Below are 27,407 nucleotides of genomic sequence, written 5' to 3' on the forward strand. Positions count from 1 at the left end.
AATAATAATCTGTGTGTTTCGCACAACAAACCAAAGAACAAATCTCTTGTGAGTGCTTTCTCACAACATATATCTTTTAAGAGTTACAAGTTTTATCAGTAAATGGAGAGTGAGTGATCTTTTGTGATTGTTTAAATGCATTTGACGACATGAGCATTTGCACTTAAAGCACTCTGATTACAGAGTATTCGATCTGAATAATAAGTATTTGACTGATACTTAGTATTCAATCCGATTACTGAGTATTCAATCCATTTACTGAGCGTTCAATACAATTACTGTGTATTAAACTAAGATACTAAGCATTTGATTGATATTAAGTGTTCAACAGATACTGAGTATTCGACTAATAATGAGAATTCAATAAAATTACTAAGTAGTTAACCGATACTGAGTATTCAACCAATATAGTGTATTTGATTGATACTGAGTATTTGATCTGATTACTGAGTATTGAACGATACTAAGTACTCGTCTGATACTGAGTATTTGACCAATATTGTGTATTTGATCAATACTAAAAATTTGACCCGATTACTTAGTATTCGACTGATACTGAGTATTAGACCAATATTGTGTATTTGATTGATACTGAGTATTTGATCTGATTATTGAGTATTCAATAAATAATGAGTATTCGACCAATATTGTGTATTTGATTGATACTGAGTATTTGATCTGATTACTGAGTATTCGACCAATACTGTGTATTTGACTGATATTGAGTATTTGATCCAAATACTGAGTATCAACTGATACTGAGTATTCGACCAATATTGTGTATTTGACCGATACTAAGTATTTGATCTAATTACTGAGTATTAAACGATACTAAGTACTCGTCTGATACTGAGTATTTGACCAATATTGTGTATTGGACCAATACTGAGTATTTGATCTGATTACTGAGTATTGAACGATACTAAGTACTCGTCTGATACTAAGTATTTGACCAATATTGTGTATTTGACCGATACTTCATCAGTATACTTAATCAGTATTTGATCTGATTACTGAGTATTGACTGGTACTATTCGACCCATTATGTGTATTTGACTGATACTGAATATTTTATCGAATTACTGAGTGTCGACCGATACTGAGTATTCGACCAATATTGTGTATTTGACCAATACTGAGTATTTGATCTGATTATTGAGTATTAGACCAATACTGAGTATTCCTTAGATTACTGAGTATTTGACCATTACTAAGTATTCAACTAATATTGTGTATTTGATCTGATTACTGAGTATCAACCGCTACTGAGTAATCAACGGATACTGAGTATTCAAACAATATTGTGTATTTGACCGGTCCTAAGTATTTGATCCAATTACTGAGTATCGACTGACACTGAGTATTCAACCAATATTGTGTACTTGACGATATTAAGTATTTGATCTGATTACTGAGTATCAACTGATACAGAGTATTTTACCAATACTATTTAACCAATATTGTGCATTTGACTGATACAAAGTGTTTGATCCGATTACTGAGTATTCAATCTTATTACTGAGTATTCAACTAATACTGAGGACTCGATCTGATTACTAAGTATTTAACCTAAACTGAGTTTTTGATCTTATTACTGAGCATTCAACCAATATTAGGTATCCAATTGAGTATCCAATGAGGATCCAATTACTTAGTATTCAACCAATACTAACTATCCAATCCGATTACTGATTATTTGACTGACACTGAGTATCAGATACAATTACTGAGTATCCAATCAGATTACTGAATATTTAACGATACTGAGAATTTGTTCCGATGAATGAGTATCGGCCAATACTGAGTATTCGATTGGTACTGAGTATTCGACTGATACTGAATATTTAATGAAATTATTGAATATTCGACCGAAACTGAGTATTTGACTACCTGTGTAAATGTTTAAAACTGGATAAAAAATATTTGTAATATTTGTGATCATATTGATTAAAAAAAACACATCATAAAGGTTTGCGCACATTTTTTTGTACCAGCTTGTATGTGTTTATTTTCCATTGGGGTTGGTAAGTTCCGTTGGTAAGTTCAGCAGAAATCACTGATGCTTGTATGGTCATGGCTCATACAGTGTGAGAGGAATTTATGAGCCGAACCAAGCAACTTATATTTTATATTGCAAAGAAATGCTTTTCTTACTTAGATTTTTTGTTTTGTTTTTAGTCCAAAAATCTAAACATTCTTAATACAAATAGCATTTTTAGACAAGCAAAAATATTAAAATAATATGTCAAAATTTTCCCAAAACAAGCAAATAATCTGTTAAAGCGGTAAGTAAAATAATCTTCAAAAAACAGGATTATTTTGCTTACTTCGATGGCGAATTATTTGATTTATTTTAAGGAAAAACTCACTTAATTTTGGCATATTATTTCTGAAAACAATACAATATTGTTTGCGTGTCTGAAAAAATGCTTCTTGATTTAAGGATTTTTAGATATTTAGATTAGAAACAAGACAAAAACTCAAAAAAGCATTTTTTGCAGTGCACGTGCTCCCAATAATTTTTAAACATGTCAAAAATGTTCAAGAGATGTCTTTTCCTTGGTCCATGTTTTGCCACATAAAATCGTGCAATTGGTTTTGAAATTGTCTGGTAATAAAATCACTGCATTCAAACTATTTTCTCAAACATTCACTCAAACAATCCTCTGACCATCAGAACTGACATTAACAGCAGCTATAAGTGTGACATTAGTATCAGTTAACAGCCTTGGTTTGTCTGGGGAGGATGTTTTAGAGTTCTGCAAGTTGTATCATAGTTAAAACTTTTAGTTTAAACTATTATTATTCAAATTAGTTAAATTGTTATTAGTTTAAATTACACAGACATTGTGAACCATGATGCATTTCCTCACCATTGGAGCCATATCAGTTAGCAGTTTCTCTCCAGTGATTTGATTGAGAAGCTTAAGTGGGAACCCTGAACCCTTGTCAATGACAGACACGTGAATGTTGTTTTTCCTGAGAAAACAAAATGTGTGGGGGAAAAGAATTAAATAAAATGGATATTAGCTCATCTGAACACAGAGGACTTCACATTGTGTTTCTTACCACGTAACTATCAGTTTAATGAAGCAGAGAAGCTTTCCGTGACCTTTGCAAGTTTTGCAAGTGATTGAACCAACTCCTCCACAGGAATGACACCTAGAAACAAATTTAAGTTAACTTTATCGATTTGTGTTGGGATTACATGTCCCAGTTGTGTGGAACCCTGCTTTTTTACAGTGTTGCTGTTGCTGGTCTAAAAGCAATTACTATATGATGAAGTTTATTAGAATGCAGTTAGAAAAAACGCTGTAATTAAAGTAACGATAGCAGAGATCAAGTAAATGATTAAACTGCGTTAAAGAAATGTAAAAATAAATCAAATTAAACGTACCTAACCATGCCAGAGCCACTACATAAACCACAGCGCCGGCGTTCAGAAGAGGATATCCATCCTGTGCCACAGCAGTGTCCACAGCGAGTCTGAAACATGTGATAATGAAAATTAGAAAACAAATATAGAAGTAAATATTTAAAAATAATAATATGATCATCATACTTACCCTGCCTGAGTTTACACACTTTCTGCAAGCAGATCTGCCGAGATTCAGGCACGAGTGACAACCCTATTTTTAAAATACACAATAAAATGACTAAAAAAACTCTTTTAGTGATTGTGTTGAATGCAAGACTGCAGAAGTTTTACTTTGACAGTTGATGTGTGAGGAACGCGGACTGATTTTTTGCAGTTTTTGAAGAGGGACGGCACGGGCACCGGGATGCTCCATGGTTCAGGAGCCACTCCAAATCCATCCACCACCTGACCTGATAAATGAAGAGTGAATTTATGTAAAACAGTACAAGAATATGTGCTGTATTCCTGTGTATTCACAATACAGCACACCTCCAGTGCCTTATTTATATAATGCAATGGTTACCACACAATACAAGTATTAACCCGGTAATGGAATGCGGAGCATGATGTAAATGTAATGAGCACCCATCCTTCCCCAAATGTAGACTTCAAGTATCATGATGCATTCAAGTCAAGCCAGGCAAGTTCCAACTTACGAGTTGATAAGTCGTAATAATGACATCAGGTATGTTCAAGTCACTTTCGACTAGACGAGATAACATTACTTTTGTCAAATTACAAAAAATACAGCAGGGTTTGTAAACAATTTACATCAGTTGTGTTTTGTCACCAACAACCCACAAATCTATGAATTTTACCTACTGACTATATACAGTAACTGACAAAAGTATTGTCATCGATCCCAGTTGTAAGAGCAACAAATAATAACTTGACTTCTAGTTGATCATATGGAAAAGTGGCAGAAGGTAGGTTGAACTGCATCCCAATCATCACGAATACTGCAAAAGAGCTATTGGAACCCACATGGACCCAAGATTCTTACTGAAATCAGTCATTTAACGATGGGAAATCTTGGTTTGGGGTTACATTCAGTATGGGGGCGTGCAATAGATCTGCAGAGTCAATGGCAACATCAACAGCCTGAGGTATCAAGATATTTGTGCTGCCCATTACATTACACCCCACAAGAGAGAGCAAATTCTTCAGCAGGATAGCGCTCCTTCTCATACTTCAGTCTCCACATCAAAGTTCCTAAAAGCAAAAAGGTCAAGGTGCTCCAGGATTGACCAGCCCAGTCACCAGACATGAACATTATTGAGCATGTCTGGGGTAAGATGAAAGAGGAGGCATTGAAGATGAATCCAAAGAATGTTGATGAACTTTGGGAGTGCTGCAAGAACTTTTGTCACACTTTTGTCTAAGCAAAGTCAGACCTTACTGTACTAATTAAATAATTAAAAAACAAGGCATGATCATATGTTATTTTATTAAAATAAACTTTTTATAAAAAAAAAAAAAAAATTGGCGCTCATATAAGCCACTTCCGATACCAAATGATCAACTACAATTAATTTATTTATACGTTGTTCCTAAAACTTCGATAGGCGAAAAGACTTTTGTTAGGTGGTGTATAATAAGATATACAATAGTATATATAATTCTGTATAATAGATCAGTTATTCCGCCATGTTTCTCCTCAACTTTGAAACTCTGAGGTTAAACAGAATTTTGAGTTTTACACTTTCCACTTTTAACATTCAGGTGCATCCAACTCATAAATATGATTTGTCTGACATTACTTGAACGCACCTTCTGGCAATGCACCTTCAGAAGGCTCCACCATCACTTCCTACCTTCACCTTCAGTCTAATCATCACCACCATCATTCAATCAGCACAGACTCTAAATTGTAGTTTCCATCCATTTGCTCTATTTCTATAAAATATCAACCAATGAAACAAACAAACGTCAGCAGCAATGTGAAACTGCAGGCCCTACAGAATCAAAGTATTGATTGGAGGGTGTCAGACATCCCATTACTTTCAAATTTTCCTCTCCGTGCTCTTGACTGTACCAACGAATCTCTCAAAACCCTTGAAATGACCTCTGTCAATGCCTCTGTGCCAGCTCCACCAGGATACGCTTCCAATTGAATTAATGTTCCCAAACTCAACCCACTCCACGTGTCAGATCAGCAAATACATCCTTGGATACTGACCGTCCAGGAGCCACCATTCAACCCCTTTTACTAATAAAAGTTAACTGGTTCATCCAAGAATGCCCCGACATCTGAGAAGCCTCCAGCATTCATGGTCAAACCTGGAGGTAGACTTTATTATATGCCACCAGGATTCTACAGTACCACTATTCTGCTGCCTGTCTGATATATTGAATGTGTTAAACAACTATTTTCTTATCTGACTTAATAAATTGGAATTGCATTGGAATGGGAGAATCCGACATTAAACATGAAAAAAAAAAAACTCATTGTACTCACCGTTGTAGGGTTCACTGTCCCATTCTGTTGTTCTGGACTCTGTAAAAGTCTCCAGTCGGTACTGTAAGGACATATACATTTGTAAGTTAATGGCATCATTATATAGTCAGGTGAGATGTTTGTAGGTGTTGACGCTGACCCTATATGTGTTGAGGGACTGCAGGTCTGTGAACACCATCTCTTTGACTGGTTTGGAGCTGTAACAGCATTTGCTGGACACATATTCAGTAAAGGCCTCCTGTGCAAGTTCTTCACTGATCGCAGGAATGCTGAGGGGACACGATTAAAGTGAAGTTCACATGTGACCAGATCAATATTGTCCAGAACATTAATTATGAACTTATGAATGAAACTGCACGCCATGATAGATAGATAGATAGATAGATAGATAGATAGATAGATGATAGATAGATAGATAGATAGATAGATAGATAGATAGATAGATAGATAGATAGATAGATGATAGATGATAGATAGATAGATAGATAGATAGATAGATAGATAGATAGATAGATAGATAGATAGATAGATAGATAGATAGATAGATAGATACAATTCTGACTTTTTCTTGCAATTCTGAGTTTTAATATTGCGGTTATTGGAAGTCTTGCTATTCTGACATTATTCTTGCAGTCCTGCCAATTAGTTTTTATCATGCACTTGTCTCTTATTTCTCAGTTGTAAGTTTTCATCTAACAATTCTGAAATTTTTACTTAAAGCTTTGACATACAAACTTGTAATTTCCTGAAAAAATCTGAATGTAAATTTAAATAAAGTTGTGATACTTTTTATGATACTTGTTTATATAAGAAGAAATGTCAGAACTGTGAGATAGTCACAATAACTCTTATATACCAAAATATATATATTTTTTTTTAAATGTCTGGGTAAATAACTGAAACTTTTTCCCTCTTTGAACACAACATATTTAGTTTTGAGAAACATTTCAAATGTTTTGGAACAGCAAACATCCCAGCAGGGTCCGTGTATCATCCGTTCATTTGATTATTCCTTTTATTACGGAAAACGAAACATCAGAAAAACGATGAATATTTCGTTTTTCTGTTTATTCTGTAGGCAGAAAAAACGGAAACTCATCTGTTATTCTGCTTATTAACTTAAAACGAAATATTAAAACAAACACAAAACCAAAACGAAATAATGAGTCAAAATATGGTCCGTGTACGGTCCGTGTACGTTTTGTTCATTTGTTTTCCATTTTCAAACGGAATAAAGGAAATTGAGAAAACGGCCGTTTTTCCGTTTTTCTTTTGCTCACGAGAAAACGAAAAAACGAGATTTTGGCTGGATTTTCGTTTTTTGGTTTAGGGTAGGAAAACGGATAAACGACTTTAAAATTCATTTTACACATGTAGGCGGTGCTGAAACGCCCACTTTCCTCTAATTGGTTAACCAAATCTGCGCTCGTGACGTCACCCTCAAAATAAAAGCCTTACACGCAGGCTTTTAATTATTATTATTTAATTATATATATAAACAAAGTTTACATATTCTATCATTTGAACCACACACAGTTAGCAGGCTTACATTCATTACGTATGTATAAATTAAATAAAAACGTAAATCAGCAGTATTTTTAGACATTTGTCATTAAAATAAGGTCATAGTTCACTGCCAAACTTCTTGCTGCTGTGCACCTGATGCTGAGCAAAGATAGCCATTTCCGAGCAGCACCTGGTTTACATGATTGTTTCAGAGCAAGGGCTTTATAATAATAATAATAATAATAATAATAATAATAATTATTATTATTATTATTATCAGTTACTAGTGTTTTTATTGTTTGGTGTGTTTTTTTTCTTTTTAATAGTTGTTACCAGAACCAGAATAAGAACACTTTGGGCCCTGCTATAAAAACAAAGGGTACCATTTGTTTTCATTTATTTCTTCCTATTTTAATTATATATTGTAATTATTTATTTCATAATTAATACTATTTTATTGCAACGCCAAAGTAGGCCTGTCTTATTATTTTTTTTCATTATTAAATTTGCTGTTATTGTAGGCTAGATGGCAGGCTTTAAATATTTTAAATAACATTTACTCATAACCTTACTAATTCGAGAGCCGAACCTAAAAAAGTTTAAGTGCAATAAGCCTGTACAATAAAGGGAGCCGCAATGCATATTTCTAGCGCATTCTTTCACTCAACAATTATTGCTGGAATAATGAAATAAATTTCAAATTAACCAATTAAACACATTATAGTTGATAAAAAAATTGTGTCTAGTAGTTCCGACAAACAGATGAGCTCGCTACATGTGCGTTGCGCTAATAATTTGACATTTGCTCTTCTTGAGAAAGTGCTACAGCGGGCCCTGCTATTTCACATATAAGGTTAGTGATACGTATTTTAAATTAGTATTGCACATTATTCATTCATTTTCTTGTCGGCTTGGTCCCTTTATTAATCTGGGGTCGCCACAGCGGAATGAACCGCCAACTTATTTAGCAAGTTTTTATGCAGCGGATGCCCTTCCAGCCACAACCCATCTCTGGGAAACATCCACACATACACACACACTTATACAGTATGGACAATTTAGCCTACCCAATTCACCTGTATACCGCATGTCTTTTTACTGTGGGGAAAACCGGAGCACCCGGAGGAAACCCACACGAACGCACTACACTGAATTAGACACACAATCTCAAAAAAAAACTTGATGCTTATTTACATTATCTAAAGTCATTTCTGAGGTAGGATCTGTTGTTGTATTATATATTTTCGTTTTAATATGCAAATAATTTTCTTTAATTTGTAATAGGTCCCTCATTGCATAAAATAACCAGCCTTTGTATTCAATATGTTTGTAAATTGTCCATCCAGTTTGACGCAAGCTAAACAACATTTTGGCCTGTTTTGCTTATTAAATGAGTGATTTTCACGGAGAAACAAATCATCCATCCACACAGTTTTGTATAGGACCTGTGTGAACAAAAATGTACACTTCATCATAGCCTATAGGAAAATGTATCTGTTTAGAACCAATTTTGTGTTGTATAATTAAAAATATTAAAAATACAATAAAAATAAAAAGAAGGAATAACATTTGAAGTGCAATGCTTCAAAGATCCAATACGCTGCATGCAGAGCCAAAACAAAAACTGGTTTGTTTGTTTAATAAAATAATAATATGAAATTAAAGTGAAATAGTTCCATAACCTGTATTATAACTGTAGTCACTCTAGATGACAAATCATCCGTTGCGCCGGTCAGTTTCACCTTTAATCAAGAATGTGCCAGAACCAAATGAGAATATTTACAGATTACCTCGGAATGAGACCTCGGTCTGTGAAGGATGCAGAACACAGAAACTCGCTGAGAATGGAAATGCATGTTAGATGTTTTATATCCCTTTAGATATTGTAAATAAACAACTAGTTTTTATAGAGATTGTGTCATGTCTTTTCTTTGACGCACGCGCTGAACAGCCTGTAGCCTAAATAATAGTTTAGATTTTATAACATATAATGTTCCATTACTTTAAATGTATAATGTTTTTTAATATTTATGGATTATATAAAATATATAGTTTATATAAATGCGCTCTGATCATTCAAGGATCATAATGCGTTGCATATTCTTCTTATTCTTCATTAGGCTTGATCCGTAAATTGTGTATTTTATAAACTGATCGTTTATAAGGACTAAGCTATTAATAACTGTAATTCCTCGAATGGAAAAGTCTTGATTAAAGAAAAAGATAACTTAATTCGACATATGCATATAGTGCGCTTATTTCTGCGCGCATCGCGCGCTTTACCGAATTACCTTTTTTATTTTTTATGCATTATAAATGCATCTGGCAGCACCGAAAAGAGCAAATGCCAAGTTATTAGCGCAGCGCACAGACAGCTAGCTCGTCTAGTCTGAACCAGGGGTTTTCAAACTATTCATTGCACACCGATCCCATTGCATTTTATTTAGGATAAACCACTTATTTAAAATTAATTAATTAAAAGGTGCGTACTCTCCAATACACCACTGAATTATAGTGTCATAATATTTAATAATTATAATTAAGATAGACACCTGACCTCCATTTAATAAACAATTTATTTGACATCCTCTGTTAATTTGAAGTTTAAAGTTTAAATCATTTATGTTAAACTTAAATTATTTAAAAACTTAAAAAGACTTAAATTTAGTCATTTAAGACATTTTAGGTCATAAGTTTACATACATTGACCGTTGCATTTAGTAGGCCTATTCTGGTCTAAATAAGCTTTTTGCATCTTAGGTGTTTACACACACAAATTAAGCAGTTTATACGTACATTTAATGTTACTTTGAAATTACTTTTGATGCAATAAATAATCCTAAATAGTTGAAAGTGTTAACATATTCTTGAAATGTAGTTATTTTATAACTATGAAATTTATTACTAAACAAAGTGAATCATTATGAATTTGCCAAGAAATAATCCACTTTACCACTGTAAAGCAATGCCCCACACTCACTAGAACGGTAGAACCTGGACTGTATGATATGTTCTGTATGTAAAATAGAGAAAATAAGCAAGATGCGCAGTCTCATGCAGCCTTAGTGAAATATAGCGCGTCACAGCAATGAACTAAAAATAAAACCACCCTTGAAATGCTGACGATCTTAATTTTTTCAGCCTACACTGACTGAGAATAATGTTGCACTATTTTATTAACAAATAATTAGAATGTTTTTTTTTTCCTTCAACACATTCATCATTACTTTTGCCTGTGCAAGTTTTTTGCGCGCGCTTGAGCGCGAAGGCATCTATTTTCAGGTGCAAGATGCCACTTTGGGTGACACCAGCACACTCTGCCACACCTGTGGCTATGTCCCTGCTACAATAATAATAACAACAACAACGACAAAATAATAACAAAAAATAATAATAATAAGACAGGCCTACTTTGACGTTGCAATAAAAAAGTATTAATTATCAAATAAATATTTAAAATAGGCTAAAGGCATATATTAAATTAAAATAGGAGAAAATCCAATAGAAACAAATGGTACCATTTATTATAGGTCCAATGTGTTCTTACAACCATTAAATAACTAAGTAAATAATAATAATAACAATACTAATAATAATAGGCCTAATAATAATAATAATAATAATAATAATAATAATAATAATAATAAATTATTATTTTATACAGAGTAGGCTATTATTTAGGCCTACAATAGCTCTGAAACAATCATGTAAACCAGGTGCTGCTCGGAAATGGCTTTCTTTGCTCAGCATCAGGTGCACAGCAGCAAGAAGCTTGGCAGTGAACTATGACCTTATTTTAATGACAAATGTCTAAGAATACTGCTGATTTACGTTTTTATTTAATTTATACATACGTAATGAATGTAAGCCTGCTAACTGTGTGTGGTTCAAATGATAGAATATGTAAACTTTGTTTATATATATAATTAAATAATAATAATTAAAAGCCTGCGTGTAAGGCTTTTATTTTGAGGGTGACGTCACGAGCGCAGATTTGGTTAACCAATTAGAGGAAAGTGGGCGTTTCAGCACCGCCTACATGTGTAAAATGAATTTTAAAGTCGTTTATCCGTTTTCCTACCCTAAACCAAAAAACGAAAATCCAGCCAAAATCTCGTTTTTTCGTTTTCTCGTGAGCAAAAGAAAAACGGAAAAACGGCCGTTTTCTCAATTTCCTTTATTCCGTTTGAAAATGGAAAACAAATGAACAAAACGTACACGGACCGTACACGGACCATATTTTGACTCATTATTTCGTTTTGGTTTTGTGTTTGTTTTAATATTTCGTTTTAAGTTAATAAGCAGAATAACAGATGAGTTTCCGTTTTTTCTGCCTACAGAATAAACAGAAAAACGAAATATTCATCGTTTTTCTGCTGTTTCGTTTTCCGTAATAAAAGGAATAATCAAATGAACGGATGATACACGGACCCTGCTGGCACAGGATATCAACATGACATCAGATTTACGCTGTATCCCGACAACATGGGGACGTTGCATTTTGTTTGAAATTTAAAATTGGGTTGACATCAGAACTCAGCGTAAAAACCTAAAATCAACCAAGTATTAACATCTAATGATGTTACAGTTTGATGTAATTTTGATGTTACCACTATAATATCTGTCAGACGTTGGATTTTGTTTGACATACCTGACAAATAAATGTCAGTAATTGACGTCAATACGACGTTGGTTTAAGATGTTGGCCTGACGTTGGATTTTGGTTACTTTCCAACACAACCTAAGATCAACATCGTTATTGGACGCCAAATTAATATTGTTCTTAGACTAGACATTGAATTTTGGTCACCTGACATCAAGACCTACATATAACCTAATACTAAAACGTCTTATGATGTTGTTTGCCTGCTGGGATGTCAGGCTAAATAATTCAAATAAATCATTGAATTAATCATTTTGCTGTCTTCATTTGTTTCAAAAACACACATTTCTTTACAATTTAAAACGGGATCTTTGGAGATCTTTTCTGCTAGAGATACTGTTGTCCTAAAAAAAATCTTACACATACCTTAGGAAGGGTATAGCAGAAAATTTTGCCAGTTTTAAAACCTTGACTTTTTCAAACCGCGGTACATCTTAAAATTGGTTAATGTCCCACATCTAATATATATATATATATATATATATATATATATATATATATATATATATATATATATATATATATATATATATATATATATATATATATATACAGTTGAAGTCAGAATTATTAGCCCCCCTGAATTATTAGCGCTCCTTTATTTTTTTTGCCCCAATTTCTGTTCTGTTCTGGGAAGCTTGTTTAAGCACATTTCTAAGCATAATAGTTTTAAAAACTTATTTCTAATAACTGATTTATTTTATCTTTTCCATGATGACAGTAAATAATATTTTACTAGATATATTTCAAGACACTTCTATACAGCTTAAAGTGACATTAAAAAGACTTAACTAGGTTAATAAGGTGAACTAGGCAGGTTAGGGTAATTAGTCAAGTTATTTTATTGTAACGATGGTTTGTTCTGTAGATTATCGGAAAAAAATTGCTTAAAGGGGCTAATAATTTTGTCCCAAAAATGGTTTTTAAAAAATTAATAACTGATTTTATTCTAGCCGAAATAAAACAAATACTTTCTCTAGAAAAAAAATATATTATCAGACATACTGTGAAAATTTCATTGCTCTGTTGAAAATCATTTGGGAAATATTTAAAAAAGAAAATAAAAATCAAAAGGGGGCTAATAATTCTGACTCTTCAACTGTATATATATATATATATATATATATATATATATATATATATATATATATATATATATATATATATATATATATACTGTATATATATATATATATATATATATATATATATATATATATATATATATATATATATATATATATATATATATGTGTATAGGTTACATACTTTTAGATACCTTTTGCTATTATTATTTTATGTGAAAGAATTTACTGATCATAAATGATTTTAATATTATAACAATGGCTCGGAAATGAAGTGGAATTTAAAAAAAATAAAAGAAAGCCAGAGACAACACAAGACAAACTTATGTAGAAGCTTGGAAATCCTAACTATGAAATTATGCGAAAAGGTTGCTTTTATTGTGATGTTGTAAAAAAATCATCCTCAAGCAAAAGTTCCATTACTTTGCCAAAAAACAAAATAGTGGAGTAAAAGTACCGATACAGCACTAAAAATATACTTAGAGAACATAAAAGTACATATTTTTAGAATTACTTAGCAAATGTCAATTTCTCGGAAAAACTTAATTTGAGTATTTGTAGCTTGTTACTTTGCACCACTGCATACACAGAATAAAGAACGAGTAAACGTTTTGGTGCTTAGACTTCATGTAGAACTATTCAAATAATTAAAACTGAAATCATGAATCATTTCATTTTCTTACTCAAAGCGTCTCTCTGGAGCTCGGGGTGGGGCTTGTGGTTGTGATGATCCAAAATGTGAAGGCGGAATAACTGAGGATGAAATAAAAAGTCACTCATATTCACTCATAAAGTCACTATCATATTCATTAGCAACATCAATACATCATGCATAGATTCAGCTTAAACTACTGAAATTTTTCTCACCATTAGGTCCCAAATTCTCATATCCAGGAACCACAGGCATCATATCAGCAGGAGGAGCTGTCGCCCCATCATTTGCCTCCATGTTTGGATCTAGTGAATGTACAAAAAAAATAATAAAAAACACATTTCATCATACTATCTGTCACTCTTTGAACTCTTGTTTTTTCAGCTGTGACTAAGCTATTCCTGCAATGAGGAAACAGCAGAAACAGGAAACTTTTTTTTCTCTCATGTTACTTTTGCTGATGTAAACACAGGGGTGAACTATTTTTGACAGTATTTATGAATATATATTAGATATTATCTAATATAAACCTTTTTGGGATTGTATCTTGTGTAAATGTGCACTTTTAAATTTTAGAGAAATAAATATGTGTAAAGAGATATTTGAGTTCAACTTTAGGAAAAATAAATATTGATTACCTGTACAAGTTCCATAAGATCTGCCTGGACCTGACGCGCCATCCTGGTCACTGTCACACACACAGAGAGAGAGAGAAAGAGTATGAGAGAGAGAACTGTAAGCCACAAACACGTGTTTTTATTCAATATGTACAAAAGTACAGCGATAAATAAAAGTTGACAACAAAACCGTCAGAAAAAAAAAACGAGAACTGAGACACTTATTTCCCTCACTGACCAAAACAAACGACCGTATTTTTCAGTATTTTTTTTGTTTGTTGCTTTTTTAAAATATGTCTTATAAGTAATTCCTCGCTACCTTAAATAATGTTTAATTTACGTTTGTCCTAACAGACATTTCTTCGTGATTTTGCTGTTTTTTTTCTCGATCATACCTCAACAAGTGCGTCTTGTCCATTGTAGCAAGTGAACTGTCAACTTTCGTTTTGAGAGTCAGGAAGCAGCAGCGCAACGTGACGATCTCATGATACATTCCAATGAGAAGTGGTTTACTACAAAAACAAAGAATATTTAAAAACATGTTTTGTTGTAGATTTTTCACCATGGTTATCACAAATAATTGTTATTCATAAAGTTGAAATAGTACCGTATTTGCATAAAAACTGTAAAAAAAAAAAAAAAAAAAATTTACTATAATAAAACCCCAGTTAATATTCATATGAAATAATTTCTCAGATTATCTGCTTTCTGCTTTGACATGAGAAAGGTAGTTCAAAGGTCACTGAACCCTTATTGCATTTACCAGAACTTTTTAATTTAAACAGGATAATAATAATAATAATCATAATCTTTATAGAAAAATATGTTTTGCTTATAAACTAGCATGTTCAGTATTTGAATGAGGAAGTGTCAATATGGCAAGCCGTTTCAACATTTAATCTAAAGCCCAAGCCCTACTAAAAATAAATAAAAGATTAATATCATAACTTTTTTCTTTTAAAAAACAAGTTCTTTACCACCACTAATTTATTAGCTAGTAATTATTTATATTTTTTTTTTGATAGTTCACAGAGCAAACCATTGTTATACAATAACTTGCCGTTAACCTAATTAATCTAGTTAAACCTTTAAATGTCACTTTAAGCTGTATAGAAGTGTCTAGAAAAATATAGTAAAATATTATTTACTGTCATCATGGCAAAGATATAAGAAATCAGTAATCAGAAATAAATTATGAAAACTATTATGTTTTGAAATGTGTTGAATAAATCTGCTCCCTGTTAGACAGAAATTGGGGAAAAAATAAATGGGGGGGGGGGGGGGGGGTAAGTGAACTACAGTGCCCTGTACCTTTATCAATAATAATACAAGTCTGAATAATATTTGGCTTGACTGCATAAATAATTATATATAGAATAATATGTCACAATTTAAATCAATAGTAATTTTATAGATTAAATGTTAAAACAGCGGCGAGGCAGTGGCTCGGTTGTGCTGTCACCTCATAGCAAGAAGGTGGGTTTACTCCGGGTGCTCCGGTTTCCTCCACAGTCCAAAGACATGCGGTACAGGTGAATTGGGTAGGCTAAATTGTCTGTAAAGTATGAGTGTGTGTGGATGTTTCCCAGAGATGGGTTGCGGCTGAAGGGGCATCCGCTGCGTAAAAACGTGCTGGATAAGTTGGCGGTTCATTCCGCTGTGGCAACCCCGGATTAATAAATGGACTAAGCCGACAAGAAAATGAATGAATGAATAAATGTTAAAACGGCTTGCCATCGTTTTGTGACTTCTCTAAAATTCAGAATAGCTGAAACAATCCTACAACTAATTTTATCCTGAAAAAAGAAACATTTAAAAAAAGGAGATGTTATCAATGTTGAGAAATAAATGTATAACAAACATATTTATAGTTGTTAGCTGGATTATTACTGTTGGTCTTTATGAGCACTTAAGAACAAATGCATTTTAAATAAAAAACATTTAAAAAACAGAACTTTCATGATTTAATATAGTGGAGCTTCTCGTCTGATGTGCAACAGACTGGAGAAGGCTGTTTGCCAGATGTTCATGAAACTGTTCCTTTCTCACAGCCAGCATTGTTGTTGTGTTTAGAATGACAGTATTGGTACTGACCATTGAGAAATAATTCCTATTTTGGAAAGCATTCAAAACTGAAGGGGCTGTGCTCTAAGACAGGGGAATGTCTTTTCTTTGCCGCCATCTGCTGGTTATAATGAAACAATGTAACCTGCACTTAAATTGTTTTAAAAAATAGTGATATTGAAACTGTTGAACATCAATTTCTTTATTGTAATTTGTTTAATCTTTTCTAGTCTGATGTGGACAAGTGGATAAAACAATATCAATGTTTTCTTCTATTTGTTGGGACAATGTATAATTTAGAGTACATTTAGACAGCAAAGATGATGACATAACTGCAAATTGTTTACTTATTTTACTTAAATTCTTCATTCATAAATGCAAAATTTTGAAAACAGCTCCACAATTGATTGTCTTTAAAAAAAGAAATGTGCCACCTATGTAGAAGCTTTAAAAATAATGATGGTGATAAGCCTAAACTATTTGTTTCAAGAATGGTTTTATTTACCCCTTTACAAAGTTTCTGTTTGATGTCTCCATGGTATGTTGTTCTTTATATATATATATATATATATATATATATATATATATATATATATATATATATATATATTGATTCCATAATCTGACATGACTCAGTGCAAGATTATGTTTTGATTGAATTTGGCCTAAATTGTTATGTTTTTAAATAGCTAATAATAATGATAATATTAATAAATGAATAATAATTCAATAAACTGGGGGCGTCTTGAAGTGGTCTTTTTCCCCCAGCTACACATTTTTGGTATATTTTGTAACCCATGATGTATGGCAAACCACCTCCCACACACAATTTAACAGGGTAGCCCACTTAACACAAGATATATTATGCTACTCAATTATATTAGTTCAAATGGTTATATGCATGACCCAAATATAAAAGTGTTACTTTCACCATCAGGAAATCGAAACTTAGACGCGCCGGATATTCGCTTTCCTACTGCGCGCGCCTGAAGCAGTGAGGAAGACAGTCGTGCACATTCACAGCACCATGTTTGCTCATTTGATGGGCGAGCCGTGCGAAATGAAAACACTCTAAAGAATATGTTTGTTATTTTTGACTGACGGTAGTATTGAGCAACATTTGTTTAACTGTAGGACAAACCCTTTGAAAGATTAATCTTGGCAAGGCGGAAAAATAACCCCAAATGCGCGGAAGAAACCAGAAGATCACGGTAAGCTTGCTGGTTTTTAATATAAATATAGTAGTAAAATATAGTTTTGTGTTATCACGCTTCATAATTTATCATATCAGAGCAAGAGGGCGTTTTATCCTTAGAAAGGGAAGCTCGGGATATTATATCTGCAGTTGGTAACTTTAAAACTGCGTTTTATTAACATCCATCTGCGATCTGATATAGGCTAGTAAGCCGATAAAACACCAATGTAAAGCGCGTCATGAAGTGATAATGTTGATCTTCTCAAAACGAATTTCCTAACGTGGGTTACAGTAGAGTAAGAATGGACAAGTGAATGAATAGAAGACATTTTATATGAAGTGCATGGCAGTTTGCCAAACTTTTACCAACAATGGAAATAACAGTCAAAGACATCAGCTAAAGAAAGGCGTTCAGACTACAACAGAAAAAAAGCCTTGCTGACCATTAACATGTTTAAATAAAAATATTAACAGTAGTGAAATACTTGCAGAGATAGTGCAATGTTAATATGAAGAGTTTATATGTAAAAACCTCTAAAAACCATCTGATATTTTCTTCTAAAATTAGCATTTTTCTCTGACTCCTGTGTGTAGGCTCAGTAATTTTACTTTTATTGTGACGAATAAGTTATTTACATTGCCTTTAAAGTGAAATGACTGAACATAAATATTAGGATGCTGGAAAAAAAAGGTTATTTTGGGACAACATTTCAGATGGCATTTAGAAGTTTTTTCATCAGAACTCTTCATGCACAGTTATCTTTATAGAATACATTGCTGTAGTATACCGTGACCCTATACCACTTCCCAAAATGGCTAATTATTGAGAAGATAAAAGTAGACAGTTTTTTTTCAACACATTTCTAAATATAATAGTTTTGATAACTAATTTCTAATAACTGATTTATTTTATCTTTTCCATGATGACAATAAATAATATTTTACTAGATATTTTCAACACACTTCTATACAGTTTAAAGTGACATTTAAAGGCTTAACTGGGTTTATTAGGTTAACTAGGCATGGTTAGGGTAATTAGGCAAGTTATTGTATAATGATGGTTTGTTATATATAGCTTATATATAGCTAATAATTTTGACCTTAAATTGGTTTTTAAAAAAATTAAACACTGCTGTTATTCTAGCTAAAATAAAACAAATAAGACTTTCTTCAGAAGAAAAAAAAACATTATCAGACATACTGTTGAAAATTTCTTGCTCTGTTAAACATCATTTGGGAGTCGGGACATATTTAAAATAGAATAAAAAATTCAAGGGGGGGGGGGGGGGGGGGTTAAATAATTCAGACGTTAACTGTACATTACTGTAGTAGCTTACTAATTTTCAGCATGTATTTCATTTGAGTCCACTAATAAAGATAATTGGTTACTTTAAAAACTTACCAGTAAACCAATATAACCAATTAAACTCGGTTAAACTTGGCAAGCACGTCATTATTAAAGATCTGATAATAAGTATTTTTAATTTGAACAAAAATTATTCTTTTTTAAAGTGTTTAATATATATATATATATATATATATATATATATATATATATATATATATATATATATATATATATATATATATATATATATAACAGTTCTGTCTGGTTCTCAAATTTGATTGGCTGATAGCCGTGCGATATTCTGCAATATCAAAACTCCTACAGCCTCTTTAACCTTTGTGTATTACTCCACCCACATACAGCCAGCAAAAAAGCAGACACTACAGATCTAAAATTTAAAAGATGCTTGCTCAACTGTTTTAACTGTCAGCTTATGATTTGAATCCAATTTGGAAGAAAGTAGTTCCATATACAAAAGGGTTTTGGAAACTTTCCGTGTTTGATTTTGTTTTTATATACACAATTATGCTGTCAAACTGTTGTATAAACGCAATATCACACTCGTAGCAGTGGGATATGGCTGTATACATCGCATGCCTCCCAACAGTGCCGATATACAGCCATGTCGCACTGCTACTCGTGTGATATTGCTCATATAACCTATGGAGTTGGGGTGTGCATTTCCTTTCATTTTTTAGTTATTTTTTTTTACATGAAAATGATAAAAGAATAGCATTAGAGGTAAAAATTAAATGCAAAACATATAGGCAAATAAATAATACGCACTGCATTCACCCATTTATTTGCATATGTGACAGATTAGCAATTAACAGTTAAATAAATGAAAGCTTATTGTATTTACACCCCTTACTGTGCATTTAATTTAATAATGAACATTTTCTGGAATGCATCCATGTTGTCTTTGCTCTAACAAACTGCTCTAATTTCTCTTCATCAAGGTCTGCAAAGTTGAAGTGTCTGTATTTATACTGTGATCATTAGAAGACATTAAACAATGGGCAAGTATAATGTTTATTTTCTTCTTCAGCATATATAAACAGCAATAGGAAAAAATACATTGTAGGCTCAAAATAATAGATTTTTCTTTTATATTAAAAATCATTAGAATATTAAGATCATGTTCCATAAAGACATTTTGTAAATTTCATTCTGCATATATATATATATATATATATATATATATATATATATATATATATATATATATATATATATATATATATATATATAAATTCATTTAGACAGCATTAACCTTTTAAAAAACGACTGAAGGGGGTTTCGACATGTCTTTTTAAGAGCCAATAAAAAAACAAAAACAACCAGGTAGAGCAATGACTCTTTTTGCATACAAAATCAGACACATTACACTTTCAGATCAAGCCAACAATGTGCTACTGTTGCATTGTTTTCACAATATAATGAGCCTGCAAAAACGGTGTAAAATATGTATACAACAAAAAAAAAGTTACAAAACATTGCAGGTCTTTGCATATATGTTTGCTATTTACTTTATATTAAGAGTCTATGACTAGGCCCACACGGAATCTGTGTGCGCAGAATTCTGCAGATTTTTAACTGATTCTGTTTATTTACTTGAGTAAATGTGTGTAAATGTATATTTATTCAGTTTTTTTATTAATTTCAGTAATAGTACTGACTAATATGAAAATATTTATATGATTAATTTACAAAAAGTGTGTGTAAAGTAATATTTTCTGTCTTTTAGTAGATATATTATATAAGAGACTGGTTTTGTTTACAAAATACAGTGGATCTAATTGGATTTCCATTGTAAACATTAAAAAAAAGTTTAAAATGTATAATTTTTTTTTTTTTCATAAATTAAGTTTTTAATTATGATTTTCCCAGAAATAGCAAAAAATGCCCGCAGATTTTGTCTGGCCCTACCTATGACCTAATCTTGTTGTTTACCCAAGGTATGTTTCACGTGGTGACATCACAAGGTGTGCCATTTGTTGTCTGTGCTAACCATAGGTGTTAGTGAACTGCTTCCACTCATCACTGTCTTTTTTTATTATTGTAATTGGTTGGTTTATTTTTCATACACACAGGCATACATACATAACATGCACAATTACACATTTGCGGTCTTAAAGTTACGAATGCATGCAAAAAGTACACTGACGAAGATGTTTTGCAGCTACTTATTTTTTTATTATTCTGGACTGGAACTAGTAGAATTGTTATCACAGCCTTGCTGCATTTTCAGTTCTTTAATTTTGATGTTGTGGTTTATTGCACTTTTCAGCTATTTATCTAGTTATTATGGATTTATTATATATGTAGCCTTCAAATTGGCAGTGTAAGGATTTCATTGATATATGGTATTTGAAAGTACTAAAGAATTAAAGCACAGCTTGTAAAAATGTGATGATATTGTCAGTGGAATTGTTCTATGGCAGGACTAAAGGTTATTGCACACTGAATCCGAAATTTTCATCCGTCATTTTTGTATGTTAAAAATAACGCTGTGTGAGTCGTATTTACAAACGGCCTCCAAAACGTTTGTCCATCATAAAAAGAAAAAAACTCCAACCGTGTTTGATTTTTTTTTCCGCTTTTCGCATTCGAAAATGCACTTTGAGAGGCGTTTTGACAGTTCAGAGCCACCGTACAAGCGATAAAGCTAAATGCTGAATGCCGTAATTTGAGCTACATATAACTTTAAGACAAACACAGTGCGTAAAATAAAAACAAAATGTGGCGGACAGTCGAGAACCCCTATATGCTGGATTCAGTGATTTCTGTTTGGTGTGTGCGTCCATACATTTGATGTGCTGCTCATAGACATCATGATAGAAAGCAGGCGTCATCTACTATTATGTCTATAGGTATTGCCACTCTGTTCAGGATTTGTTTATGTACTTGAATGTGTGACGTATTAGAAGCAATGTATCAAAATTCCTTATTTTCCTGAAATAGGCTAAACTTTGCATTTCGGAATAATCCAGTGCAGCTCTTTGATTAACCACTATGCAGTATTGAATTGACATAATATGTAGCCTCTTCCTCTCTCTTTTTGTACTTTGGATAAGAGAGAAGAACATATCACTTGTTAAACTGACTGCGAAATGTTTTGCGTTTTTTCATAATGGATTAATCAATACGAATCAGATTCAGTGTGTAAGGTTTGTTCACATGACAAATTTTTCACATATGAATACGAAAAAAATGCATATGAAAATATCAGACTTCATTGTGCAAAGACCTTTATGGTTAAAGGTGATTTTCTCTTTTAATAAAGTTTTAGAGAACTCATTTCATGTTACATTTTTTTTATTTGCAGAAAAGCCAGAGGATTCTCCAATGGAGACATGGACTGAGTCTATGGTGAGCAACTGGTTAAAGTCAATAGGAATCAAAGAAGCATACATCGAAAAACTTCACGAAGAGGAAGTGAATGGTCAGGTCCTTTCTAAAGTCTCAGAAGAATTCCTGAAAAAAGAAACTGGTATGAAAGCCGGGCCTGCGCTTTTGATCATCAAAGAAAGAAATGAGATATTGAAAAATTCCCAAAAAGCCCAGAGCAAACCTAAACAACCCTCTGGGAAAAATGAAAATGGAGTAAGTAAAAATAAAGTTGCAGACACAAGAGCCGATATCAAGGAAGTGGATGAAGAAGATCCTGTGCCAGCAGTATTAAGAAATAGAGATACAAAACCACGACCATTTGAAATGAAAGGTGGTGATTTTAAATATGTTAAAAACAGCGTTCTCTTACCAGAATCTGGAGTTATTGATATGATTAGTCCATGTCATGAGTACAAGTCTTTTGCCATTGCTGCAACATTGGACCGCCAAAGACTGCAGGCCAAGCTTGCAAGAGAAGTGTTGAAATTTGCAACAGGTTGTATGAATGTTCGCACAAATGGCACAATACATTTTGGTGTCATGGACAGTAGAGGTGACGCTGGTCATGTACATGGTGAAATTGTTGGTTTTCCTGTTAAGGAAAAGGACATTTACTATGATGCATTAGATTACATTGAGAAGGGTTTCTCAGAATCTGACAGTGAACTTGTACGATTATGTATTGGTGAACCTCAGTTTGTTCAAGTAATCTGTTCAGATAGCAGTGAGGAACACTTCATTGTAGAGGTTGATATTAAGCCTTCTGTGAGAATAGTGAAGAATCAGGTGTTCTCTGTTCGTCTGCCAAATTTCAGTGAAGAGGCAAACAAAGTTCAGCTTGAGAAAAAAACTGTTTATCGCAGAGTGGGTTCTAAAACAGAACCAGTGGCTGATCTCATGGAGTTCTACCAACACGTCAGTTTAAGGGATTCTCAGAGAGAAGAGGCAGAGAAAATGCAAAAATTCACGTCCCCAGAACCAAGCCAGAACCTGGGAAAAAAGCTCACCATGCTCATAACAGGTGGAAAGAAAGTAATGGACAAGGACAAATGGCACATACTTGTTACAAACCGATTTCAAGAGAAGGATCTGCAAAGCATCGACTTTTTGTTGAACATGAAAATCTTTTGTGTGTTTGACTTCGATCCAGATTCCAATGTGACTGGGTTATGCCGTGAATATGATAAGCACCATGCAGTAAACCGCCATTTTATGCAGAACTACAAAATTCCAAGTGGCTTAAGCATTCGAGAATTTGAAAGTCGTGAACGTTTGTTTGATCAGATCAGCTGGATATTTTGCAATGGTCGGAGTGATTTTAAAGGCAGTGAACCACACTGTGATGAGAAGACGTGGGTCAAAACAAAGAGAACCCTCCTGAAAGAATGCGTGTCATTGATCTGCAAAAATATCTTACCTAAAGGTACCTTTCAGGTGATCTTTCTTCTTACCTCACCTGTTGACACTCCATTACTGAACACGTTCTATGAGTTCATCACTGACATGGAAGGACATGAAGACATTATATGCCTAGCTGAATCTGAGGAGAATTTCAAGAAATGGCAGAGCTTTGCTCTAGGATCTAGTGACATGGAAACAATAAAACAGTCAAGTGTTGTTGGGATGACAGTAAGTCAAATAAATGCAACCCTTCAACGTGTCCAGCCAACCACCACACAGGCCACCAAACGATTACCTATCCTTGTCAAAGGGGAGTGTTTCCTTGACACTCGAGAGGAGAAAGTGAGAAGTTCGTTAGAGATTCTAAGTCTAAACCACTGTGAAGAAAATAGTCCTGATGTCATTGAATCTGAAAAAGAGACTATTGAGAAGCAGTTCTACCATGGAGGAAAAGTAACATGGATAAATCTCTGGCTCGCAGAAAAAAAGATTGTTGGGGAGGTTATTCAGAGAGATGCTTACAACGAAGTCAATGAACTTGTGAAAGAATGTCTTAATTGGAGTTCAGAGCGGGCTCCCATCAGTTGCATCAACATATACCATCATCCAGGCAGTGGTGGTAGTACAGTGGCAAGACAGGTTCTGTGGAATTACAGAAGGGATCTAAGGTGTGCAGTTGTAAAATCTTCAAAATCAGTATCAGCTGTTTCTGAAGATGCCGTCTGGCTTCGAGAATATGAAGAAAAAGATCCACAGAAATGCCTACCTCTACTCCTGCTGTTTGAAGACTGTGATCAGGAGTATTTAGAAGATGTGAAGTATGAACTGGAAGTAGCCGTCAATACCAAGAAAATAACACGTGGAACACTTTGCTTCATTCTGCTGAGTTGTAGGAGATCTCACAATCCAGAGAAAATGTGCAAGGAATCTCCTCAACACAACGTTGCAATTACCCATAAACTTTCAGAGAAGGAAAAACAACATTTTTCCAAAAAGCGGCACAGCCTCGAAAAACAGTTCAAGCCAGAATTCATTCTAACATTTGTCCTGATGAGTGAGGAATTTAAAAGCCACAAAATTGCTGAATATGTGAAGCAGTTCGTCAAGCATTTGCTGCAAGGTATTGACCACAACTCTGCTGTTACTAAGCTTGTTCTCTATGTGGCCTTGCTCAACACATATGTGCAGAACTCATTCCTCTCTCGGTCACATTGTGAAGCCCTTCTTGCATTGTCCATTCTTGTGGATAGATTTCGACAGCATGTCTTTGAGACATCTCTAAGTGAGCAAGCTAGATTGGTCTTAATACACCTGAGAGATGAAAACACTTACATTACCTCCATCAGAATCATTCATCCACTGGTTGCAAAGGAAATCCTGCACCAGCTTCTGGGTGACGAGCAACAACAAAGCGATCTCGCTTTGGATCTTCTCAACAATGATGTGCTGTTTGAGCACAGGTTTGGGAAAGATCATTACATGAAGTTCTTGCGAGATCTGTTCATGACCCGCCACAGGATCAGCAAAGGGGATGAATCAGACAGTTTTTTCTCCCCTCTAATTGAGCATGTGAGAAAGAAAGAGTGTCCAGATAAAGCTATTGATCTCCTCAAGGGAGCTTATAAGCGTTTTAATGAGGATGCATTTTTTGCTCAACATCTGGCTCGACTCAATTACAAACATGAAAGATTTGAAGCAGCGGAACAGTGGGCGAAAACCGCAGTAGCAAAAATGCCACACAATTCCTACATTCTTGATACTAAAGGTCAGGTGTACAGACAGTGGTTCTTGGCAAAATGCAAAGCCATTAAGCAAAACGAAACACCTGAAAACACAGTAGATCCTTTGGAAATGGCGTTTAAAGCCATTGAATGTTTTCAGGCATGTGAGAATGCAGCAGTTCAAGACAATGATACAATGAACAATGCTGGCTTTGTAGGAGTCGTTGAAGTTGGATGTGCACTGCTGAAGCTAATGTCAAATCTTCAGGTGTTCTCTAGAAGACGAAGACCTTCAGAACTCAGTCGATACCTACTTACAAATTATATACCACCTGAAATAGAAACACCATGGGAGAATTTTCATTATAAATTGAAAAACCTCCAAAAGACAATGCTGGAGGCACTGGAATGGATTTCGGAGGACCTAAGTTTCTTCCAGACTGACCTGAACACGGATGAGGAGAAGACAGCAGAAACGGTTGAGAGTACCATAAAGCATCCCATACACTGGCTGGTGAACAAGTCACATGACTATGGCAGATACTTCAGTGGTGCTTCTCCAGGCACAGATAAAAACCGAGAAAAGTTATCGCCTGTCATGAAACGCATGATGATCCATTATCATGGTGGGGGAAACATCACAACCATTTTGTTCCTCCTGACAAATCAGAAAGATCGTGACCCCGTCCCCGTGCTAGAGAAGATTATTTCATTTTACCCAAGTGATCCCATGAGGGCACAACTGCCACAAGTGGACCTTGTCAACTACATCGCGTCACACCTTGCTTTAAGTTTGCTCTCACCAGAGTCTCCCAAGCTGGCTGCATTTCAGGATCTGCAACGGATGAGCTACCAATTTCTTAAAGAGGGTCAGAAAAAAAGCATATCGAATGCTAATTTCTTACTTGTTTTACTTTTTTGGCCAGAAGAGCAGGAGACGGAAGTGGAGAAAGAACGCAAGTATAAGATTGTTCTCTCTGCTGTTGAAAATCTCCAGAGGGACTATGAAAAGAGGCTGAAGGACATCCCTCCAAGGAAAAAGAGGATCTACACTCACTTCTTCCTCAGCAATGGGACAGGATTTGAAAAGTTTGTCCACAAGAGCAAGTTTGAAACCATCACAAAACTGTTCTCTGTTCCAGAAAAACGCCTGAAATGGTTTAGTGGAGAAGTGTGGAAGATGCCAGAAATGTCTAAATTGTTGAAATGCGTCACAGGATGGACGGAGGATGAGAAGGTATATCTAGAGGGTCCCAAAGGAATGAAATTTCACATCCCAGCTCTTAAGATGTCCTCCATACCCCATAAAAATGAGAATGTCACTTTTTATCTAGGCTTTACTTTGAAGGGACCGGTTGCATACAACATTACAGTACAAACACAAAATTAAAAATGCAGATGGTTCAAAATGTACATACAAATAACATTGTAAAGAGGACGTCTATTGCTGAAATAATCTGAAATATCAGCTGGAAATATTTTGTTATACTTTAAGTTTGATGTGTAACTATATGTTACCTCACATATATCATGAATGCATACTGCATAGTACTGACATGTGTCATTGTAAGTAAAACTTTTAAAAGGAGATGTTAAAATATATGCTTCCTGTAGCTTTTTATGTCATTGGTAACTAATTTTATTGTAATTATAATAACGTACTAGTAAGGATGGAAGGCAACTGACTTTACTATCTATTTTTATCTCTGTGTTTACAAATGTATTTAAAAGAAATGTTTGCTCATGTTAGTCATCACATGATTTATGATTTTTTGTATAACAATAAAGGGACTTAAATGTAAAAATTTGTGAAGTGATTATAACATTAAAAGGTTTTTAATTACACAAATTACTTTTTTGTTTGCATGGTAAAAGCTATAGATTAA

At 33.7% G+C, this 27,407-nt stretch overlaps 2 protein-coding genes across 5 annotated transcripts in view; one reads left to right on the forward strand and one right to left on the reverse strand.

Moving 5' to 3' along the window:
* The window catches only part of ssuh2.4 (ssu-2 homolog, tandem duplicate 4), a 34,843-nt gene that overhangs the window by 1,620 nt on the left and 5,816 nt on the right, over window positions 1-27,407 (reverse strand). For 3 of the 4 annotated variants that reach the window (XM_068216215.2, XM_068216216.2, XM_073936176.1), the window contains 11 exons: window positions 14,795-14,911; window positions 14,421-14,470; window positions 13,998-14,087; window positions 13,814-13,883; window positions 6,016-6,145; window positions 5,877-5,937; window positions 3,710-3,828; window positions 3,567-3,629; window positions 3,398-3,486; window positions 3,070-3,162; window positions 2,874-2,979 (listed from right to left, as the gene is read on the reverse strand). In XM_068216215.2, the coding sequence (XP_068072316.1) occupies window positions 2,874-2,979; window positions 3,070-3,162; window positions 3,398-3,486; window positions 3,567-3,629; window positions 3,710-3,828; window positions 5,877-5,937; window positions 6,016-6,145; window positions 13,814-13,883; window positions 13,998-14,087; window positions 14,421-14,470; window positions 14,795-14,911 (988 nt within the window). Of the gene's footprint in view, window positions 1-2,873; window positions 2,980-3,069; window positions 3,163-3,397; window positions 3,487-3,566; window positions 3,630-3,709; window positions 3,829-5,876; window positions 5,938-6,015; window positions 6,146-13,813; window positions 13,884-13,997; window positions 14,088-14,420; window positions 14,471-14,794; window positions 14,912-27,407 lie in introns of those variants that run through there. The other variant, NM_001089568.2, reaches the window with a different exon arrangement.
* Window positions 17,407-27,326, forward strand: samd9l (sterile alpha motif domain containing 9 like). Its single transcript, XM_021469628.3, has 3 exons — window positions 17,407-17,674; window positions 19,966-20,025; window positions 22,335-27,326. The coding sequence occupies exons 2-3, from the start codon at window positions 20,022-20,024 to the stop codon at window positions 26,909-26,911; spliced, it is 4,581 nt and encodes a 1,526-aa protein (XP_021325303.1). The 5' UTR covers window positions 17,407-17,674; window positions 19,966-20,021; the 3' UTR covers window positions 26,912-27,326.

The sequence above is a fragment of the Danio rerio genome, chromosome 22, assembly GCF_049306965.1.
Source record: "Danio rerio strain Tuebingen ecotype United States chromosome 22, GRCz12tu, whole genome shotgun sequence".
NCBI classification, from domain to species: domain Eukaryota; kingdom Metazoa; phylum Chordata; class Actinopteri; order Cypriniformes; family Danionidae; genus Danio; species Danio rerio.